This window comes from Passer montanus, unplaced genomic scaffold, assembly GCF_014805655.1.
Source record: "Passer montanus isolate IOZ18808 unplaced genomic scaffold, ASM1480565v1 scaffold31, whole genome shotgun sequence".
Classification (NCBI taxonomy): Eukaryota; Metazoa; Chordata; class Aves; order Passeriformes; family Passeridae; genus Passer; species Passer montanus.
The window spans coordinates 8,746,622-8,767,330 of NW_024367819.1; the positions used below are offsets into that span (position 1 = coordinate 8,746,622).

The 20,709-nt window shown below is 39.8% G+C and overlaps 1 protein-coding gene across 1 annotated transcript; it reads left to right on the plus strand.

The window, feature by feature from the left end:
• The first annotated feature begins 1,101 nt into the window (after window positions 1–1,101).
• Window positions 1,102–9,965, plus strand: LOC120504904 (carboxymethylenebutenolidase homolog). The gene is made up of 6 exons (XM_039714807.1): window positions 1,102–1,219; window positions 4,661–4,874; window positions 5,482–5,589; window positions 7,417–7,559; window positions 7,940–8,031; window positions 9,645–9,965. Exons 2-6 carry the CDS (start codon window positions 4,669–4,671, stop codon window positions 9,822–9,824), a joined length of 729 nt encoding a protein of 242 aa, XP_039570741.1. The 5' UTR covers window positions 1,102–1,219; window positions 4,661–4,668; the 3' UTR covers window positions 9,825–9,965.
• Window positions 9,966–20,709: the final 10,744 nt, after the last annotated feature.

Below are 20,709 nucleotides of genomic sequence, written 5' to 3' on the forward strand. Positions count from 1 at the left end.
GAGTTATTAGGCACTCAGCACAGCAATCTTATTGCACTAGTTGGGTCATCTAGGGGACTACCTATTTTTATTTAAAAAAAGACACCCATGGAGTGTGAGTCATACTCTAAATATTGATGACACTGTGGGAGTGTAGACACCTTGCTGACATGAAGGCATCATCATTGTAAATGTTTGAAGTTTGACAAACTGAGTCCATCTATCACCTATTTAACATAGTCCTCAGATTATGGTCCCTACCTCACAGAGTACTCCTGAGCATCTGCTGGGTGACTGGGGAACTTGTTTGTCTTATACACCAAGAATAAAAATTTCTTTACTGACTTCTGTCATGAAATTACATTATAATTTTCTTTGAGCTCTTTTGTCTCTCTCATTTGCATACCCCCCCACCCTCTAACATGCACACACACCCAGACCATGTGTACACGCAGAGAAAATGAGTGTATGTTAGACCGAGGGCTCAGTTAATGTTCCTTGCATACAGTGCTGTTGTGGAAATAGGAATGGAAAATTTCAATAAGGCACCACAGACTCCAGTCTTTCTCGCTTGTCAAATGCAAGTCTAATCACAAATAACCTGGAACACTTTTCGACTTGTTGAGAATACTTATGGGTGTGGTTGTAATATGTTGAATGTGTGTGCTAGGGAGACTTAGTAAGTTTTTTAAGCTGCAAGTTTGCCAGGACAGATTCATCTTAATTCACCTTAAATTTCATTAATGACATTTATTATAGTCAAGGAAGTATATGAATATTCTTCAAGAAAATGCATCAGCAAACACACCACTGATGCTAAATGTCTCAGTTTTAAGTACTGAAGTCTAAAACCTCTGCAGTGTCTTAAATGCCTGCATCACACACATCATAGTGTATTACAGTGTTTGGGTGCATCTTTCCTTCTAAACTCGTTAGATAACAAATAAATGAAAGGTGGAGTAAAGGCAACTGATGTGGAGTCCGCTGCAGACTGCCTCTCTGCATGATCTGTCCCCACCCCTTCCGTTCGGGATGACTCTTGAGTGAAGCCTCTCCTCCTCACTTCCCAATCCCAAAATCTGCAGAAGAGTTGAAGAGCACCTGAAAACTGGATGGGCAGCACCAGGAGCAAAACTGTCAGCAAGAACTGGTCTTCTTCTTTTTCTGTTTAGAGAAATCTAGCTGGTGTCTCACTGAGCAGAAGAAGTGAGCTGGGCTGAAACAGGATCCTGCACTCCAGGTATGTGAGGGCAAACTGGTCCATGCAGATTGAGTTGACAGCAGAAAAGGATAACTACTTTTACCCGTGCTGAAAGGGAAAATCTGAAATTGCTAAGCAAGTAGATATAGCTTTTTGAAAAGGCATGAAACAATCAGCAAAACCTACTCCTTTAAAGAGAGACTATTATTTTGTTTTCAGTAAAAAAATGCACAAAAACAAGTATCAAGGGGCAGATAAGATGAAGATAAAGGCTGTTAGCTTTGGGAAAGATTAAATTTCATTTTAAGTCTTTGCTACAAACTCTGGTACAGCAATAGTTCTGAGGACACTAATAATTTATGTTCATCAAGTTCACATTAAAGGACTATAATATTTTTTTCACCCTTATAGTAATGAATTTCCATTCTTTTCCTTGTTCGGTCCACTGAGCTCTTAGCATTGAAATGAAATGCTGCTGTAGCTTAAAATGTTATCACTCGACCCGGGAAAAGGGCAGAGATGTCACATCTTGGCATCAGTAGTCCAAGGTCCTGCCAAACAGCACAGCACTTCGAGATCACGTGCTCATACTCACTTTCTGAGAAGTGGAGATTGTCCTTAGCAGGATCTTTGCCTCTGTTTAACCTGATTGTGTTTTAAAATATTATTAACCTCACTTTTCAAATAGAGATTTGTTTTTTCCTGATGAAAACTAAGATCACCAGAATATAACTATCTGATTTGCTGCTCCTAGAAATGCAGTAGTTCGGGTCTGTCCTACCTTTTGTGGAGCCCCACTTTGTGTTGTGTAAATAATTCTCCTCAGTTTTTAAGTTACTTGCATGAAAGCTGAATGATATGAAGACACCCGAGGAAGGGCAGGACCACTGGAGAGAAGGAGAAGGTCTAAGAAGCCTTTCTTTTAAGGAGCAGTAGGATGTTACAAGACTCATCAATATCTGTGGTTTTCCCCATTAGCAGCAGTAACTTTTCCCCCTGTTCCCAGCAGGCCCTGCATCTCTTCTGTGCTGCAGCACAGTGATACAGAGCGGGACATAAAGGCAAGATGCTGCCTGCTTGGAACTGTGCCATGGGGAAAGCAGGAAAAGGAAAAGTGTAATGGATGAAATTGGTGGGAAGAGGGAATGAGGTGAGACTGGAAAAGTAGGAAATATCCTGGCGTGTTGCTTTGCCACACCACATTGCGTGGGACAAAGCAGGCGGGAGTAAATAAATCTTCTGACTGAACAGGATCCCATCAAACTTCTAAGCAGTTCAGGTGTGGCTGACTATTTACTAACGTTCTCTGCCGCCTGGAAAAGAGCCAGCTGGCCTGGCCTCAGTCAGCAGACGCCAAAGAAATGGTTTCTGGGAAGCAACCAATGGATAGGGAGTAGGCTGGTTCACAACTACTGCAGATCTTAGTGCCTCCTAAGCAACACTTCCTTGAAGGGGACACAGGCTGTGCCCTTCTGAACAAAACACCACAGTGGAGTAAGACTGTGGCTGCCATCTCGGAAGGCAGCAGTGTTAGCTGTCTTTGGGAGTACCTGTGGCTTCTCCAGGCAGACTTCAACAAGCTTAGGTTATAAAAAAGAGAGGTAGGAAGCACTTTTGTATGAACGGACCTGTCTCTAGCATTTTCAGGCATTTCAAGCATTATGGTGGGGCTTAAACTAGGAGATAATCTCCCATGTGTGACAAGCCTTCCACTTTCATATAATGCCAAAACAATGGAGATCTTAATCCTGAAGATCAGGCTACTTCGTGCTTCCTAGAACCAAGCCTGACAGATGTTGAGAAAGGTGGGATGAAAATTACACATGTAATCAATTCTCGGTTATCAGCACAGGGGATTACTATGATGATGAGAGATCATCCATCTCATGGATTTATCTGAATGAGCTTGATTAGAGAATAAGCCATGTCTGCCCAGTTCCTGTATGTCCACACCACTATCAGCCAGGGTTATGGCTGTAATCAAGCTTATTTGCTCAAACTCAGTCCTGGCCCTGCCAGATCTGGTGACAGCAGCCCCAGGCTTGGGAGAGGATGTGGAAGTGTCTCTGCACTATGCATTGGGGAGCATGTAATAAGTTTAAATGCATATAAAATTTGGGTTATCTTGGGTATAAAGCAGTCTAAATGCATATAAAATATGGATCCTTTTATTGAGCTAGAATGAATCATACATACTGGAAGTGTTGTGCAGGGCAAAAGCAAGCAGTGAGTCTCTGTGGCATCAACTCTCTGTTCTTCAGAACCACGTACCATGGTTCCAAATGTGTCCCTATTGCCTAGGCAAAATTTCCCATTACTCTATGAAATGTAGCTCTCTGCTGCTCTAGTTAATGGAGGGCTGAGGAAGGCATGTATTTTTATGGGAATTTGCTGCTCTTCCATGAAGATTAGATAGTTTTATGAAGTACATGTTACAATGCAAACTAGAATAATAGGTTGATGTAGAAATGCTGAAGTGGAGACAGTCATAGTGTAAGTGCCTGTGTACTGCACGCCCAAGGACAGTTTCAAAGTCAGTACAAAGTCAGTACATGACTAGGAAGTGCTACTATTATCACTGCCCCTGCAGACTTAATTGGATTCCTTGTATAGATGCATTATAACACCACTTTTAATTACAGGATCACAATCTACTTTTTGCACAGAGTCCATTCCAAGCTCCTGACACAGAGAGTCAGAACAACTTTTGACTTTAATCTGTCTAGCACATCTACTGGCTCATTGTCTCTAATTGCTACTTTTGCAGAGGGGACAAAACCATATACTCTCAAATATTCTGAATGAGGCTTGCACATAAGCTTGTTTTCTTGCAATCCCTCTCAAGGGCATAGGGGCACGTGGCATTGGAATCTAGTTTACAAATCCATACTGCAGCTCTTCGCTAACTGCTCCCAGTACTCCTGTTCCCAGAAGAGCTGTGATGCTGCTACAGAAAGTCCACATGAGCTACCAGGCACCAGCACCAAGAGAAGCACTGAACACTACAGTTCAATGCAGAAGTTGAGTGCTGTGGTCCTTGCAAATAGTTCAGAGGAGCCAGCACAGGATTCCCCATAAGGACATGGATGACGGCTCCATGCCTCAGGAGAGAATGACTTTGGAAGCCACAGTGCTTCACACCAGCACTGACAGAGCCACATGGCAGCAAAACAAATGTGACATGAGTGTCAAGACCTACATGTCCAGGTTGTTTGTAGTTTGATAACTTTGATTTTGGTATTTCTCTTTATTCTCAGCTTAATAACATAATAGGCGAAGAGGCATTCTGCACTGGAACATTGCTTTTGCTTTTTTCTACTTTCTCTCTTCATACAAGGATGTCAATGTTATTTACAGAAGTTATTCAACTACTTTCGGAAGGCCCTACTTGCCTTTTTGCCCTAAATGGTTTTTGTTAACGAATTATTTTTACATTCTTGCTGTATTTTTATTCTTACTCTTTTTTTTTTTTTTTTTTAGGTTTTCAAATGGCTGATCCTTTTCTATACAATACCGGAGAAAGGTCTCACTATGGGTGCCTTGGCCATGAAGTACAAATTGATTACCTTAAGGCATATGTTTGTAGACCATCTTTTTCCACGGACAAAGCTGTGATTGTGGTTCATGATGTATTTGGATGGCAGTTCCCAGACATTAGATACATAGTCGATTTGATAGCAGGTCATGGATACATGTAAGCAACTTTCTTTCCTATCTTCCCCTTAAATGCACTGATAGATCACCAAGCCCAAAGCTAGGCATAGCATATGTTGTTCCCAACAGACATAAGAAAACCATACCGCTTCAGTCTGAGCAAATAAAAAAGAAAATGGACAAAATATTTCCATGGAGCCACTGAAGGTGCTAAAACTGACCCAGGAAAAATGGCTAGCTGAGCACAAAGGTACAGTGAGTCTTGAAGTGCCATGTTTGTGCTTATGAAGCAGCATGGGTGATACAAAGAGAAACAGTGGTATCTATTTTAAGTTGTATAAGCTTTTCAGAACCAAACCTTTTGAACATTTGCTTTAGCTTGTAACAGCAAAGACATACCTATGTGTTTACCTAGAATCAGGAGGTTTGTTTAATCCCTTTATTTTTGTATTAAGCGTGTCTAAGGAAATAATAAGGACAAGGAAACAATTTGTTTTCCACACAAAGGCATATGTTTTAATCTAGCTGATTACCAGAATAGGACAACAGTGATCATGTAGATGTGCACTCTGGACTAGAAGATATTAAGAGACATTTAGACATTCACAGTTTTAATGATAATTGATTGAATTCCATATCTCACGCAGAACCATCTGCCCAGACTTCTTCAAGGGCACAAAACCCTGGACATCTACTGATCACTGGGCTGACTTTCCTGACTGGATGAAAAATCACGATCCTATGAAAGTAGACAAGTAAGACACATATTTGTACTTGAACTTTGAAAAGAATCTAGCAAACATGGAGAATTTATATGAAATGTTAGAAATGGCACCTCACAGCAGGGAAAGCTGGCTGTACAACCACAGTTCTGGGTGATTCTTCTGTGGTTCTGGGCACTGTCTTGACTGGGATTTGAAAAGGATCATCTGCTCTGCCCATCACTCTGCTTATTGTCCCCATCTTGTTTTCCTGAGCCCTTTTCTGACTGTGTTATACTGGCCATAGAGGCTCACAGTGTTTCACAGGCTACCCAGCACTCTCACTCACAAGTGCTGATTCTGCACTCAGTCCTCAAGATAAAGAGGAAAATTCTTCTACAACTGCAGATGTTATCTGCCAGTTGTCACATGCCCATCTTGCTTTCTGCCTTGCAGATGATGATAGGTACTGATGAGATTCTCCTGAGCAGCACTGCCTAAAAATTTGCAAGACTGACCACAACCTAAGAAACATCTGATCAACTATTTTTTTCTGTATGAAATAGAGGGATCATTATCTGTATAATTTAACAGTGCCTGTAACAATGCTTCCCTGAATTATGGGAGGCATTGCTGTTTCTTCAGCATCTCTCACCACAGCTCAACACTTGAGATGATAGTGAGGCAATGGTGACACCCTATTACTCAGCCACCATCCTGCAAGCCACAAGTATTCTTCTGGCCCTGTCCAGACATTCAGCAGCCACAGTCTATCTTCAATGTCTCTCAGAAAAGATTTTGACCATATAATTCCAGAAGCTGTGACCAAAATTTTTAAGACACACATTACTAACACCTATAAAAAATCCTACTCCAAAGAGGAGCAGATACATGGGCACTGTCTTAAAAAATTAAGATCCCAGGACATGCCTTTGCTGTCTCCTGAGGGATCACTTGTAGGTGAACATTCCAGTTCAGATCCATTTCAGAGAACACGGAACCCAACATATTCATGGCTTTCTCAGTATCCTTTCAAACAAACCAAATCTGAGAGAGCATGGCCACAGGCCTAGGACATAATGTCCTCTTCATGTCACTGTCATACTGAGTTTTTTTGGTCAGCCTAACCAAACCTGAATGACCATACAACTCTACCTAATGTTTGAAAATGCAGTTAATAGTTTATGAACTCTGCATTTAAACTTAATTTAAAATTCTGTAGGTAATGAAGAAGATAAAATTATTGAGACCTCAGAAGTCAGCAATTTAAAAAAATTTACTCATTCTCACCTACAATAACTTTTTTTTTATTTCACTTCATACAAAAGTTATTTTTTTTTAAACACTGTTGTTACTGACAACGTAATTTGAGTAATTACCATTGTAGCATAACATTCTTGCACATGGGCTTGGTAAGATATTTTAGTATTAACTCATGTAACAGGAATGACAGGAAAATCTTTATCTAAATAGGTGAACTCTGTAGAGATAGTACAGTGAAGCTTATCTATTTCTGCAGTCCATAATGCAAGATGTTGTTCTACTTGCAGATATGTCTTGTCTTTAGTTGTCCTGTCCTAGACAAAGTGATTCAAATAAAAATTTACTAATTTTGAAAACAAAGGAGCAGGTGATAATTCAGGTAAGTATTTAAGTGCCTACACCTGTATTTCCCTAAACTAGGACCAGAGATGTTAACTCTCATTTAATAATGGAAGCCACTGCTCTAGCCTGAAATGTGCTTTTTAAAGTAATCTCTATTTTAAATAACTGAAGGTGCAGACACAGAAAGGATACCATGTATGTCTTTTAATTTACTTAAATTGTCAAGTACTGGCTCTGCAATAGATTCCTTAGTTTACTTTTCTTTATATGTCTTAGGGAAGCTGATGTTGTCTTGAAGTATCTAAAGGAACAATGCGGTGCAAAGAAGATTGGTATCGTTGGGTTTTCCTGGGGTGGAATGGCAGTACATCACTTGATGCTGAAAAATCCTCAATTAGCCGCTGGGGTGTCCCTCTATGGTAGTGTAGAACACATGAAAACTTACTTGGGTTCACGTGACTATGCATAGCTTGTAATTCTACTTATTGCTTTGTAACAATTTCTATAAATTCTCAACTCAAAGGTGAGTTGCATATTTTAATTATGGTTATTTCAACAATAAGCTATATTGGTATAAAACCATGAAGGATACATTAAACAGAAAAAAAATTAATTCCCTGTTTTAGGAGAGCAGGGAAATATGCTTTCCAAATGCCTATTCTCCATCCACATAGCCAATGTCCTGATCTAAGTAATGTACCTAATGAGTAAACTTAAATAGAAATGTTGTCTTTTAATTTGCCATTTATCTCTCAGTAATGCTACCCTCACTAATCGACTGTTTCTCAAAACATTACAGGAATAGTTAGAGACTCTGAAGAAAGATACAGTTTACTAAATCCCACATTTTTCATTTTTGGTGAGAAAGACCACACTATTTCTTTGGATCAGGTAAGCTATTTTTCTGGAAAGACTTATTTTCCCATAGCTCATTTATCCTACGCAGAAATCCTTGTTAGAAAGCATTTTCATATACAAAAAATTAGACAGGTTGGAGAGTTCTATTTATGTTTCAACTTCCCCTCTATCTTGTTTAGGTTATTCAAAGCTTCTTTTTTGAGGTAAGAAATACAATAAAGAACAGTCATCAGTGTCTAGATAAGCAGAGTGTGAAACTGGACAAGGATATCCAACTTAATATGAGCCAAGCATCTCAAAATGCTTTTATGCTGCTGCTATGGGTGAGAAATCAGGTAGCTAAACCACTGAATTTGGACACTGAATGGAAAAAAAAAAGTATTTTCAGCTTAGTAACAGAACTTTCTGATGGTGGGGACCCATGACTAACTGCTTTTGCTACAGGAAGGCAAAATGAACTGTGTCAAAAGAGTGGCCATGAACTTTATCTGAGACAACTCAAATGCTTTGACTCCTGGCTGCCATCTATGTTCTGATATAACCCCTACTGTAAGCATACGTGAGAGGCTGGATAAATATATGGGTAGGAAACTGGTGCCCTCTTCTGTGCATAAATTCTTTTTCTTTAGTGACAAGGATAACATACCACCTCTAGCACAGCTTGGTTTTAGGGTAGGGTGTGACTGGAGAACTGGCAGTGTGCTCTAGGAATGCAGAAGTAATTCAATATTTACTTCTAACTGCGTTAGTCAGCATATTAATCTGTACCTCATATGAGTTTTCTCTGCAGAGGAAAACAAATCCTTCACCCCCTGTCCTCATTTTGTGGTGAATGTGTTTTTCTCCCAGGGGCACAATTTTGGCAAATGCATTTTTTCTGTCATGTGTTACACATTGAAACTACTCCCTTTTCTCCTGAAGCTTTCTTTCTGTGCAGATTGTATAAGTAAAAATTCCTGCATTAAACAAAAAACAACCCTCAAATATGTAGTTTTCTGTACTGAAAAAAGGGCTTCATAAAAAAAACCCAAACCAAGATATCAAAAAACAACAAAATAAATTACAACTCCCTCTCTAATCTGCACAAAGGGTAGAAGTAAGCTTGTGGGGCAAAATAAGTGTTAATTCTTCTATTTTCTGACTTTCAGTAGAAATAAGCACAAACTGTGCCAGCAAATGTATAAGGTACATGAACACATTGTTAGTACTTTGTATGCATACTAATCACCAAAACATTGTGCAATAGCAATGTTTATTTAACAAAAGAGAAAAAAAGCTCTCCACGTTTTCTTAAACTCTGTTACTAAGCCTATCAAAATATTTTGGACTGATGGTCACTAAGGTTTATGGTCTATGCTTTCTCAAGATCAGAGCTTCAAGTGTAGGTTACAAGCCTGAGTCTGAACAGAAACCCGTTCCTTTATGGCAATGAGATTTACCAAACCATCTTTCCTACAACTGTTGAGGTTCTTAGACTCACCCTCTTAGACTTAAAAAAAAAAGTGTCAGTCTTACACCCGAAGAGGCATTTTCTCTATGAGAAACAGCAAATTTGGCAAACTTAAAAAAAATCCCATAATGTAATGGAAAAAACGCTTGCTTTTTTTTTTTTTTTTTTTTTTTTTTTTTTTTTTTTTTTTTTACAGATCTTCTTATTGGAGGACAAGCTGAAACTGTATTGTAAAGTTCCCTATAAAATTAAAGTTTATCCTGGACAAGTTCATGGGTTTGCACAACTGAAGCCAGAAGATATGAAACCTGAGGATAAACCATATATTGAAGAAGCTAGAAGGGATATGATTGATTGGATCAAAATGTTTGTTTGACAATAGCAGAAAGAAATGCTAGGCTTCAAGATCAGTGATTGATTTAATTTAAGAGAAGAAAACAGTCAAGGGAAAATTATCTCATTTTGAAAGTTGTCATAAACTAAAATAGCAATGTTTTAATTTATAGCTTTAAATTATTTTTGACAATATTTTCAGAAGATTGTGAAATAAAAGTCAGACTAAAGGATGATTAGGCATTGAAAAGTCTTTTGAAGTTTTATTGCTTTTTGTTTGCTTCATTATTTTACATTATGACCTTGATACTCATGAGAGTGTTTATTCATTTTTGTTTGTTTGTAAGCATGACTTCATCATGACTTTACTTGAATAATTTCAGGCTTTATTTTGGTATGATGATTGGTGGTCATAGGTGTTCACATGGAAGTATCCTGGGTTTGCATACAGACATTATCTTTTATTACCTACAAAATATTTTTCTCAGCTGTAGTGGGCAGAATTCCCCATGCATGAAACAAGCACTTGGCTGTACTAAGGAGTTAGGAAGAAATTATGTTGTTAAGTGACATCCTCCAGGTATTCCCTTGGCAATATTAAGAAAGGTATTTCTGGTATTCCTTCATCAACATCAAGGAAAAACATAAAAACACAGTCCCTCTTGTGGAAGTAGCCCAGACACGAACACTGCAGAAACATTGGGTTTGATGTCGTGGTGATCAGGCACAGGACTCAGGCAATCCTGATTACATTTTTTGCTTCACATTATATCCTTGTTCCTCTCTGAAGTTCTTCCCCTTTATCACCCTCATATCCTCCCAATAACATAATATATATTTTTTAAAAAGCATCCCCAGGTACACTCTGCCTTTGTATGTTTTTTGAATTCCATCACCTTGGTAATGACTGGGCAATTATTGCTTACTCAGAGATTCTCTAAGGAACCCATCACCCTTTTTATTTTCTACATCTATCAGCTTCTCACCCCGTACCTTGTTAATGTTGCCATAAGTTAAGGCTAGCTAGCTACATTAATATGACTTTCCCTTTGATATCCATCAGTCTGGCAGTTTCACACATTACTATCCTGTCAGTGTAACTATATGGTCATGGCATGCTGGTTATCCACACACCTCAACAGACTGAGTGTATTAAACAATACTTGCTCGATGAACCTCTTAAAAGGGCTTTTTTATGTACTCTGAGTTAGATGCATGGGAGAAATACCAGCAAGATAATATCAAGAGGCCAAAAAAACCCCAAAAACCACTTCACTGGCAACTATAGAAAATCAGAGAACTTTGGCAAAAGTTTAGAGCAGCATTCTATCATCATAAAACATCTCACAAAGTGTTATTCACTTGTCTATTCAACTTACCAAACTCCGAACCCATCTAATTTTAAATTATTCAAAACTCCAAGAAGAGGGAATTAGAAGAAGAAAGAGACAACGACAGAAAATATATAGAAAAGAACAAGTATAGTTACCATTCCTAGTTCTAGCAGTGTTCAGTCTCTCACATTTGCATGCCCAGCTGTATTAACACATTAAAATATTTTAGAGTCCTTATTCAATATGTCAGTAGCTTGTCCTGTTTAATTACAGGGAAGGTGCCATTTTTGTGTGTGAGATTGTGATTTTTGATAATTATTCCTTCTGATATGAGCAGGAGTTCCTCTAGCACCCTGTCGCTTGCAAAAGAGCTGACATTGCAGCACCCTTTTCCTTGCACCCTCTATTACATGGCATGCTGGTTATCCACACACCTCAACAGACTGAGTGTATTAAACAATACTTGCTCGATGAACCTCTTAAAAGGGCTTTTTTATGTACTCTGAGTTAGATGCATGGGAGAAATACCAGCAAGATAACATCAAGAGGCCAAAAAACCCCCCAAAAAACACTTCACTGGCAACTATAGAAAATGAGAGAACTTTGGCAGAAGTTTAGAGCAGCATTCTGTCATCATAAAACATCTCACAAAGTGTTACTCACTTGTCTATTCAACTTACCAAACTCCGAACCCATCTAATTTTAAATTATTCAAAACTCCAAGAAGAGGGAATTAGAAGAAGAAAGAGACAATGACAGAAAATATATAGAAAAGAACAAGTGTAGTTACCATTCCTAGTTCTAGCAGTGTTCAGTCTCTCACATTTGCATGCCCAGCTGTATTAACACATTTAAATATTTTAGAGTCCTTATTCAATATGTCAGTAGCTTGTCCTGTTTAATTACAGGGAAGGTGCCATTTTTGTGTGTGAGATCGTGATTTTTGATAATTATTCCTTCTGATATGAGCAGGAGTTCCTCTAGCACCCTGTCGCTTGCAAAAGAGCTGACATTGCTATCATCATAAAACATCTCACAAAGTGTTATTCACTTGTCTATTCAACTTACCAAACTCCGAACCCATCTAATTTTAAATTATTCAAAACTCCAAGAAGAGGGAATTAGAAGAAGAAAGAGACAATGACAGAAAATATATAGAAAAGAACAAGTGTAGTTACCATTCCTAGTTCTAGCAGTGTTCAGTCTCTCACATTTGCATGCCCAGCTGTATTAACACATTTAAATATTTTAGAGTCCTTATTCAATATGTCAGTAGCTAGTCCTGTTTAATTACAGGGAAGGTGCCATTTTTGTGTGTGAGATTGTGATTTTTGATAATTATTCCTTCTGATATGAGCAGGAGTTCCTCTAGCACCCTGTCGCTTGCAAAAGAGCTGACATTGCAGCACCCTTTTCCTTGCACCCTCTATTACCCAGACACAGTCTGATCCATACGCAATCATCTTGTGTGGGTGTGTAAAGAAATATCACCACTGTGCCATAAGAAATCTGGAGAACCTTGTCTCTTTATGGAATAGAACCCTGACAGTGAAAGCATGGATTTGGCAGCAGTTGCCTTGCCTTGTCTTGCCTTGCCCTGCCTTGCCAGGGAACTGTCTCTTAAGACTATTTGCTGCCTTCATATTTGGTGCAGATGGTGAGCCATCTCTGGGTAATTGTGAACCACAGTCATAAAACTAATATTGTGACACCACTTCAGATGGAAAATATTTATATCCATGAACTTTAACTAATAGGGGAATCTGGGCTGCTTATTTCCCTAGTCTGAGGTTCTGCTTTGCAGTCAATGAGTTTTCAGGTGGAAGAAGAAAGGATTTTTGTGTTTGTATGTGTGTAAATAATGGCATTTTAAGGTATGTGAACACAGCCAATTTTCCTTTCACTTGTATTGGGGACCTTTAAATCCATGACACAATTGGTTATCTCTTAAACTCAAGGACTGACAAAACTACACAAACAAGGTCACTGCTGTACATTAAAATGTACACTGTAAGGTACAGTACAATACATGTATCATCAGTGTGACTCGCTGCTATTTGCCATCCAAAAAATGCTAGAACTGAGACTTTTTTGCTCTTCCAGTACCAGTAAACATGCCTGGTCTACTGGCTTGTTGTGCATGACAAAGAGTTATGACTGAAAACATTATTAATTTATGTAATGCTTGCACTCAGTCCACAGTCATGCAGGGGATTGTTAGCTTTGTTTTCCTTTAGATTCACTACATTCAAGTACTTAAGCTTTTGCTTTTTACTTCTTAGGGACAGCATAGAAAATGGATGCACAAATTTTCCAGACAAACTAGGAAGAGAATGTTTTCCAAAGGCACAGGAGATGAATGTGCCCGAAATAACTGAAAAATGGATGCATACAGATGTGCCTAAATCACAATCCTAGGACTAAGCAGGCTTAATTCACTGCAAAAAGGACACACATGTCCTGAAATGCTGCTGATTTGCCCGGGGAAGATGGTGGCTGGTGGTGTGTTGACACAAATAAATAATTTACTAGACCTAGTCAATGGCTCCCTTCATGGTTCTCAGGAATGAAGGAAGGCATCAGAAGCAGGTCATAGGCCAAAATAACCTTGGGACCACCAAGATGGTAAGAGGGCTGGAGAACCTTTCCTGTGGAGACAGGGTGAGAGAACTTGAGGTTTTTTGGCCTGGGGGGCTGCCTTCGTCTTCACCCTCCATGGGTGCAGTGGAGAAGGTCGTGTTGGGAGAGCACAGGGGAAGGTAAGGAGGCAGCAGGCACTAGGAGAACCATGGAGCTCTGAGATGTTTCACAACTTCTCTGGGGCAACCTGCCCAGAGAAGTGACAGAATCTCCCTCTTTGGAGAGATTCAAGACCCTCAGGGTGAGTGAAACTTCAGGTGGTGTGGTCTTGTTCATGGGAGATTGGACAAGGTGAGTTCCAAGGGCACATCCAATCTCTAACCTCCTTTGATCCTCAAAATCCCCATGATGACTTGACCTGGTGCTTTCAGTCCAAGTCTGTTACCCATGTCCCCAGAGAGTATCTCTGGGTCCCCAGACAGTATCTCAATCTCTAACCTTCTTTGATCCTCAAAATCCCCATGATGACCTGATCCCCAAAATCCCCATGATGACCTGACCTGGTGCTTTCAGTCCAAGTCTGTTACCCATGTCCCCAGAGAGTATCTCTGGGTCCCCAGACAGTATCCCCACAGCTGTATCTCGTGTTGACAAACATCAAGGCCCCAGTCCCACAGTGTTTCCATGTGAGCCAAGGAGAGCTCCAGGCCCTTGGCACCACTCCTGTGCCTACATAACCTCAGAAAAATTCTCAAAGTGTCATGGCTTTGTGAAGGTAGCACCATACGCTATGTCAGTTTTGTAGGAGACAAGGGACAAGCATGATGAAGGTCTTGGAAACAGGAATTTGAAGGAGCTATGAAAGCAGTGTCTGCTGTAGTTTGTCCTGAAGTGAAAAATGCTGGTTGCATTATTGGTATCAAAACCTGTTTGAAATGGGATAGAAACTGTCTGTTTTCCCAAACACTAATAATTTTCTTAAAAAAATGGCATTCATTGGGGAACCTCTTTAGGTGACACTTGTGCCTATGATCCAGGTGTCGTGGGTGTGGGATAGCATGTGTGGGATGCAGCTGCATGTTGTGTAAACAGATTTTATAGGAGAGACATGAAAGCCTGCTTGTACTCTTCTCCAAAGGTACCGAGACATGGGTCATCAGGGCTGGCACAGGGTGTCTCCAGCTATTCTGGGCATCCAGGTTCTCCTGCTGCTCACAGCATATGGCCACATGTGCCATGGCCTCTGGGGTGCCTGAGAAATTGTTCCTTGGGTTGGTTGGTTGACCTTGCTGGTGGTGGATGCCCCAGCCTCATCTCTGCTCACCTTTTTCTTTTCTCATTCCTATTCTTCAGTGAGCAGGTAAAGAGTTCGTAAGTAATTACATAAAAGCGTCCTTCAGGTCTTTCTTTAAAAGCTCTATTGAGGCAGGATGCCTCATACCTACAAAAACTGGAGGATGGTTTGCCTTGAGAGAAGGAAATGAGGTTGGTTTTGCACTTCTCAGTCCAGACATAACTCTGGTTTAGGCGAGATCTGCTGCAGTTGGTTATCACAGCTTGTTTTCAGCACTTAACAGCACCGTGGTTAACAGCTTCACAGCCAGACCGTACATGCTCCGGGAAATGTCCACAAGATGGGGCCCCTTTCCTTGACAGCCACCAAGAAGAGTTTTAGGGACTTTGGCTCTAATTACAGTAATCAACACCCTGAATGGTCCCTGTCAAATCCTGCAGTAAAAGTACACCAGTGTCAGAGGAAACCTGGCTTCCTAGTAAGTGGAAGCCGTAGCAAGCAAAGCTGTTAAATGTTGTCTCTGCATGCAGCAAGACACCAGCCTGCTGGGTTGTGATAAAAGGCAGAATGTCATCTGCTCGTTAGGAGTCTGTAGTTATTCAGAGAAAACCCTGGTTTGCCATACAGCATCATCACATTACTGAATATTCATCAGTTTATCTCCTCTGTGTAGCAAAATCAAATTACCTTGGGATAACATTAGAGCTTGATAAGCCAATAAGGTGGAAGAAGTGTGATTTGAATTTTAACCCAAGGGTATTCTCTTTATGCTTCCTCATCATGAGCTAGAGCTTTCTTTTTCCAACATAAGCAAGTATAAATAGAGTTACACTAAGCTGCTTAAAGAAATTTTAACTGTGGCAAACAGTATTATCTCCAAAATGCTGAATTAATCACCTTGCAATTCTCTATTAAACTTAACTGGCAAAATAGTATAAAATCACTTTAAAATTCCTTGGGAAACTAGAACTCAATTGAGACAGGCAGCCCAAATATTTATCACTGGAAAAGTAGTATTCAAAGAGTAGCAACTGGTAAATCTGAATTTCTGCCATCCAAGCATCACCAGTGCTCAAGTAGGAAAAACCTCTGATACAGAATGAAGTATTGTGGAGACAGATTTGTCTCTGGCACTCCTATGCTGCATGAGAAAATGGGGAGTAGCAACCTTGATGACAAGCCACAGAATAAAACTGGACAAGGAGTGATGATCCATGGGAAGAATAAATAGATGGATGAAGGAGAAGGCAGAGAAACATTTCAAACTAGTGCTCTTTGAAGTCTTGTTATCTATTTCGGTGTTGATGCTATAGCCCCAGGCTCACTGCTGTGGGTGGAAGAACAGCAGAGATGCTGTTATGCTCTGGTTGCAATATTAGGAGTTCACAGATAAGACTCTGCCTGAACTGGGTCTCTACCCTAATTGTTTTGCTATTTGGTTTTATTTTCTAAAGAAGGTTTTTGTGATAAATTAATCTTGAAACTGTTTTTAATATGATTTACTGAATTACAATTGTAGCAGAGAAATTGAAGAGGGATTATTGGAAGTGTATTAGAGCTCTTATTTAGTATCTAACTTTGAATTAGCCAGAAAATCTAGAATAGGATAAGTAACTAAGATATATTCTGAACAAAAACCAATTCAACATTGAAGAGCACATTTGATTTTTATTGCCAGTGTGCTGCATTTCACTTTAGTAAGGGGACCAGCCAGACCAAGGAATATTGTTCCAGTACATGTATTTGCATGGGAATAAACAAACAGTTCCATTTTGATCAGTTAAGAGTGACAGCAGAGCAAGGTTTTAAACAGTTCCTCAGACTAGGGTAAAATAAATGCTATTTGTATGACTACCTAATGACTGTGAAAGGGAAGAGGAGGGATCACCAAATGTTAGTTTGGTTTAAAAAGATGCTACAGTGGCCTGTCTCTTGTTGAAAGATACAAGAAACTAAACTGAGCTTGAGGGTTTCATCTGAGAAGACCTCCTAGATAATAAACTCTATAGAAGCCTTTCTTCACTTGAGGAGAAAGGACTAGTTTCCAGCTTGTCTTTTAAAATGCATCCCTCTGGAGAAGTTATGTATCTGTTCTGTATGAAGATGTGTTACAAACAAAGCACTGGTGTATGTCTCTCTTCTTCTGACCACTCTCAGTTCAGATTGCACAGCTTATAACTTTGCAAAGAAACCCTCTTCTGATTTACCTTCTTCAAGCTGACTTAATAGTACCTTTAGAGATGCCAGTTAATGATGGGTTCCCTGGGAAAGGATTATGTATGGCAGGGGATACAGGAGACCAGCAAAGTGCACGTAGGAAGCAGCAGCTTTGGAATCCTTAAAAAGGAAGGGAAAGAGGACATACAGAATGAAAGTTTGAAGGGAACAGTAGTCAGAAAAACAGCATGTTGACAGTGGAGTTCCACAGGAGTTACAGCAAGAGGTTACCAGGTGCCAGTGTGTGAGGAGGAACTTTAAGACCACATGAGAGCAGTGGTTATGAAGCAGTGTGTGGGGACATCACATGGAAATGTAGCTATCACATGCTGAATTGCTGAATTGCTCCGGACACAAAGCTAGGAGTGGTGGACTGACATAAACCCTTCCTCTTCCCTTAACACTCTCATGGGTTATGCTGACTGACCTGAAGTTTATGAATATTTATGTCATAAACATGTCAACAGCCTGTTTACAATAAACACCTACAATTTCTTTTCCAACCTTGCTGTACCAAGTTGATATCATTAGGTGTCCCAGGAGGGGGCTGGGGAGGACTGCATGAAGATTGACTCATAATCATAGCTCTTATTGCAGATAACAACTGGTTTTCATTTCTGCTTTCCTGCAGATTCCTAGATGGCTGATGAATGAGGCCCTGCCCGTGTGATACTGGAGGCAGATTTGACTATGAGGGTTGTGGGGCAGGAAGTGCAAGTTGAGCACATCAAGGTGTACATTTGCAAACCACCTGCCAGCACAGGCAAATCTGTGATTGTGATTCATGATATATTTGGACGGCACCTCCCAAACACCAGATACATGGCTGATATGCTAACAACTAATGGATACATGTAAGAAATCTTTTATTTTCCAAGAAATCCCACTCTTTATGATTTCTAGCCTTACATTAGAACTGTTAAATGTGAAAGGAAACTATTACCAGGGCAGTTTGAGCAATATATTTCCACAATACGGACCCAAAGAGGGAAATTGCTGTGTAGCATGGCAGAGTATAGCATGCTTCCATTCCTTGCTGATTACAGAAGAAGTGACTGCACATGTAGAATGTGTAGAATATTGAAAACACAATGCAGTAAAAAGTAATTTTGCTTATTTTCCCACTAAAGTGAGATGGTTTTTAAAAATAGTGTGTTCTGAAATACATGTATGTGTTCTGTTTTTGCAAGCCTTTTTAAAATAAAGTCATTCAATCTGAGTTATATGATGGGATTTTAAAAAATTTCCATCAGCAGAAATATGAATGAATGTCATGTATTTTGCATTTGGGTATAAGAATGGTTCATATACACCCATGGTTATTAAATACAATCTCCTTCCCCCTTCAAAGCTTTCACATTCATTTTCAATTCAAGTCCTACAACAGTTAAATTCCAAAATGCAGAAAAATCTTGCAAAAACTGGACATGATGCAATGTACTCCATTTGCTTTACACATTACAGACATTCATATGGGGTTTGAACAGGCATGCAGCACCAAAAGGCAAACCTCCACACTATTCTGTAGAAGTCTAGTTTGGAGAGATAATGCCTTCAATGCCCTGAGCCTATGAAGCATGAGGGAAGCCAGATGTCACCAGACAGGTGTGGTGTGGCTGAGATCTGTCTGTGGAACTGCAAGGAGGAGAAACTGTCTCTGGGGGAAAAACCTCTACCTTTGCAAACATTAGGGTTTTACTGATACACTGGAACAATGCAAGGGTCTATTGTCTGGTCCCTGTCTTTCCTGATGTCCCCTATTCTGCTCCATGTTTGGAAGTCTGTTTGTCTTGTGACCAAGTGCAAATGTTGTCAAAGTGAGACTGGACATGCCCTTCACACTGTGCAGGATGTTGGCAAATCACTGCTATGACAATGTGCTGCTTTGTTACAGCAAGAGTCTGCTCTGTCAAAAGTGCCTAGTGTCTGATCTATTGGTATTTTTCTATACTACCTTGCAAATTTTCCCTATGATTCATGCTTTGCCATGCTTGTTTTTGGGATCTCTTCTTTCCCTCATTCAAAGCATTAAGAATGCGGTGGTCAAGGGAAGAAGGCTTCAGGAGAACAGAGCGTTTTCAGGCAGCAGTGTCTAAATGAAGAGAAGTTGTATGTATCTTCCAAGATACTGCTGAACTGGTGTATCAGTGCTTACTGAGAGGTAAATAGACAGATTTTTCCTAGTGCAGTATGGGATGAGGAGCTATGGGAACTCCATTTCAGAGACCATATTAAGCCTGATGGGTAGTATTGCTTTATTAGATCAGTTTGAGTGGGAAAACCTGTTCTTCTGCATGGGTTTGGGAAGCTTCACTTTCAAAGCAATTTGTGTTTCTGACAGATTCTTATGCAAAGGCTGCACAGTTTTGCCCATACATTTCCACATACATTTATGCTCTGGGTGTCACTGTTGTTTTTTGGGTTTGGTTTTTTTTTTTAATATAAATTATAGAAATGATCAAACAAGACGAAGAAAAATAAATGATTGCAACATACTTCAGTCTGATTTAGGCCAAACTGATCCAATCATTTCACCATGTTCAATAACATCCATGAGGTGTGTCTGAGGATGTAGAGAGCCAAAGACATTTTAATAAGTGAAAGATGATTGCTGTTTCCCAGGGATCCCATTGCTTGCAACTGGGATGGGCTTGGGAGAGCACACAGCAACACCTGGTGGTGACCTAGTGATGGCAGCCTCCAGAGTCCCTTCTGCACCAGGACACTCTGTCCTGCACTGGTGAGTCACAACTGCTGCTGGTCATGCAACACATTTCAGCCAAGGTCATCCTGAGCCAGGCTTTGCATCCCGTGATGCAGGAGCTCAGTCTGAGTGGACTCTTACTGCACTTCCCTTTTTCCAGCCACCAGATGAGTAAAACACTACTCCCCTTCTTCCCATGCAGTTTCCCTTCACTTGTTCTGTGCTGACCTCAGTCCATCAGGCGTCTGTTGTTTTGGTTTTTTCCTAGTTCATAAGTAAGCCTCATCATGTGCTCTGTAGTAAATAACTATTTAATGTAATTGTCTTGGTTTACATGAAACCCATCAGTGATGGATTTAGATTAAATGCTTTATGTTGTATGCAAAATGTAAATATTTTGTAATCAGGGCAGAATTTTATCATCTTTTACAAGATCATGTGTTGCTTTACTGTGTATAATTTCAAACCCAGGAAAACCAGGTGAAATAGTATGGATAGAGTATTAATATTTTCCAGATTTGTATCACAGAATGCATTTATAGGTATATTTAAATGTTTTCTATTGCTCATAGGTAATTCTGTGGAATAGGTAATAATGTTATTTAAAAACATTACTTTGTCAGGAAAAAAGAGATCAAAGTTATGTCTGGATAGAAATCTTTCATGCAATAAAGGGCCAAAAGAAATCTCAGTGTTTTATTAATTAATTCAATTTAGATTTTTGTGTCTGTGTGTGCAGAGCCAGCTGCCCAGACTTTTTTGAGGAAGAGAAGTTTAGACACTTTCTGATGAGTGGTCT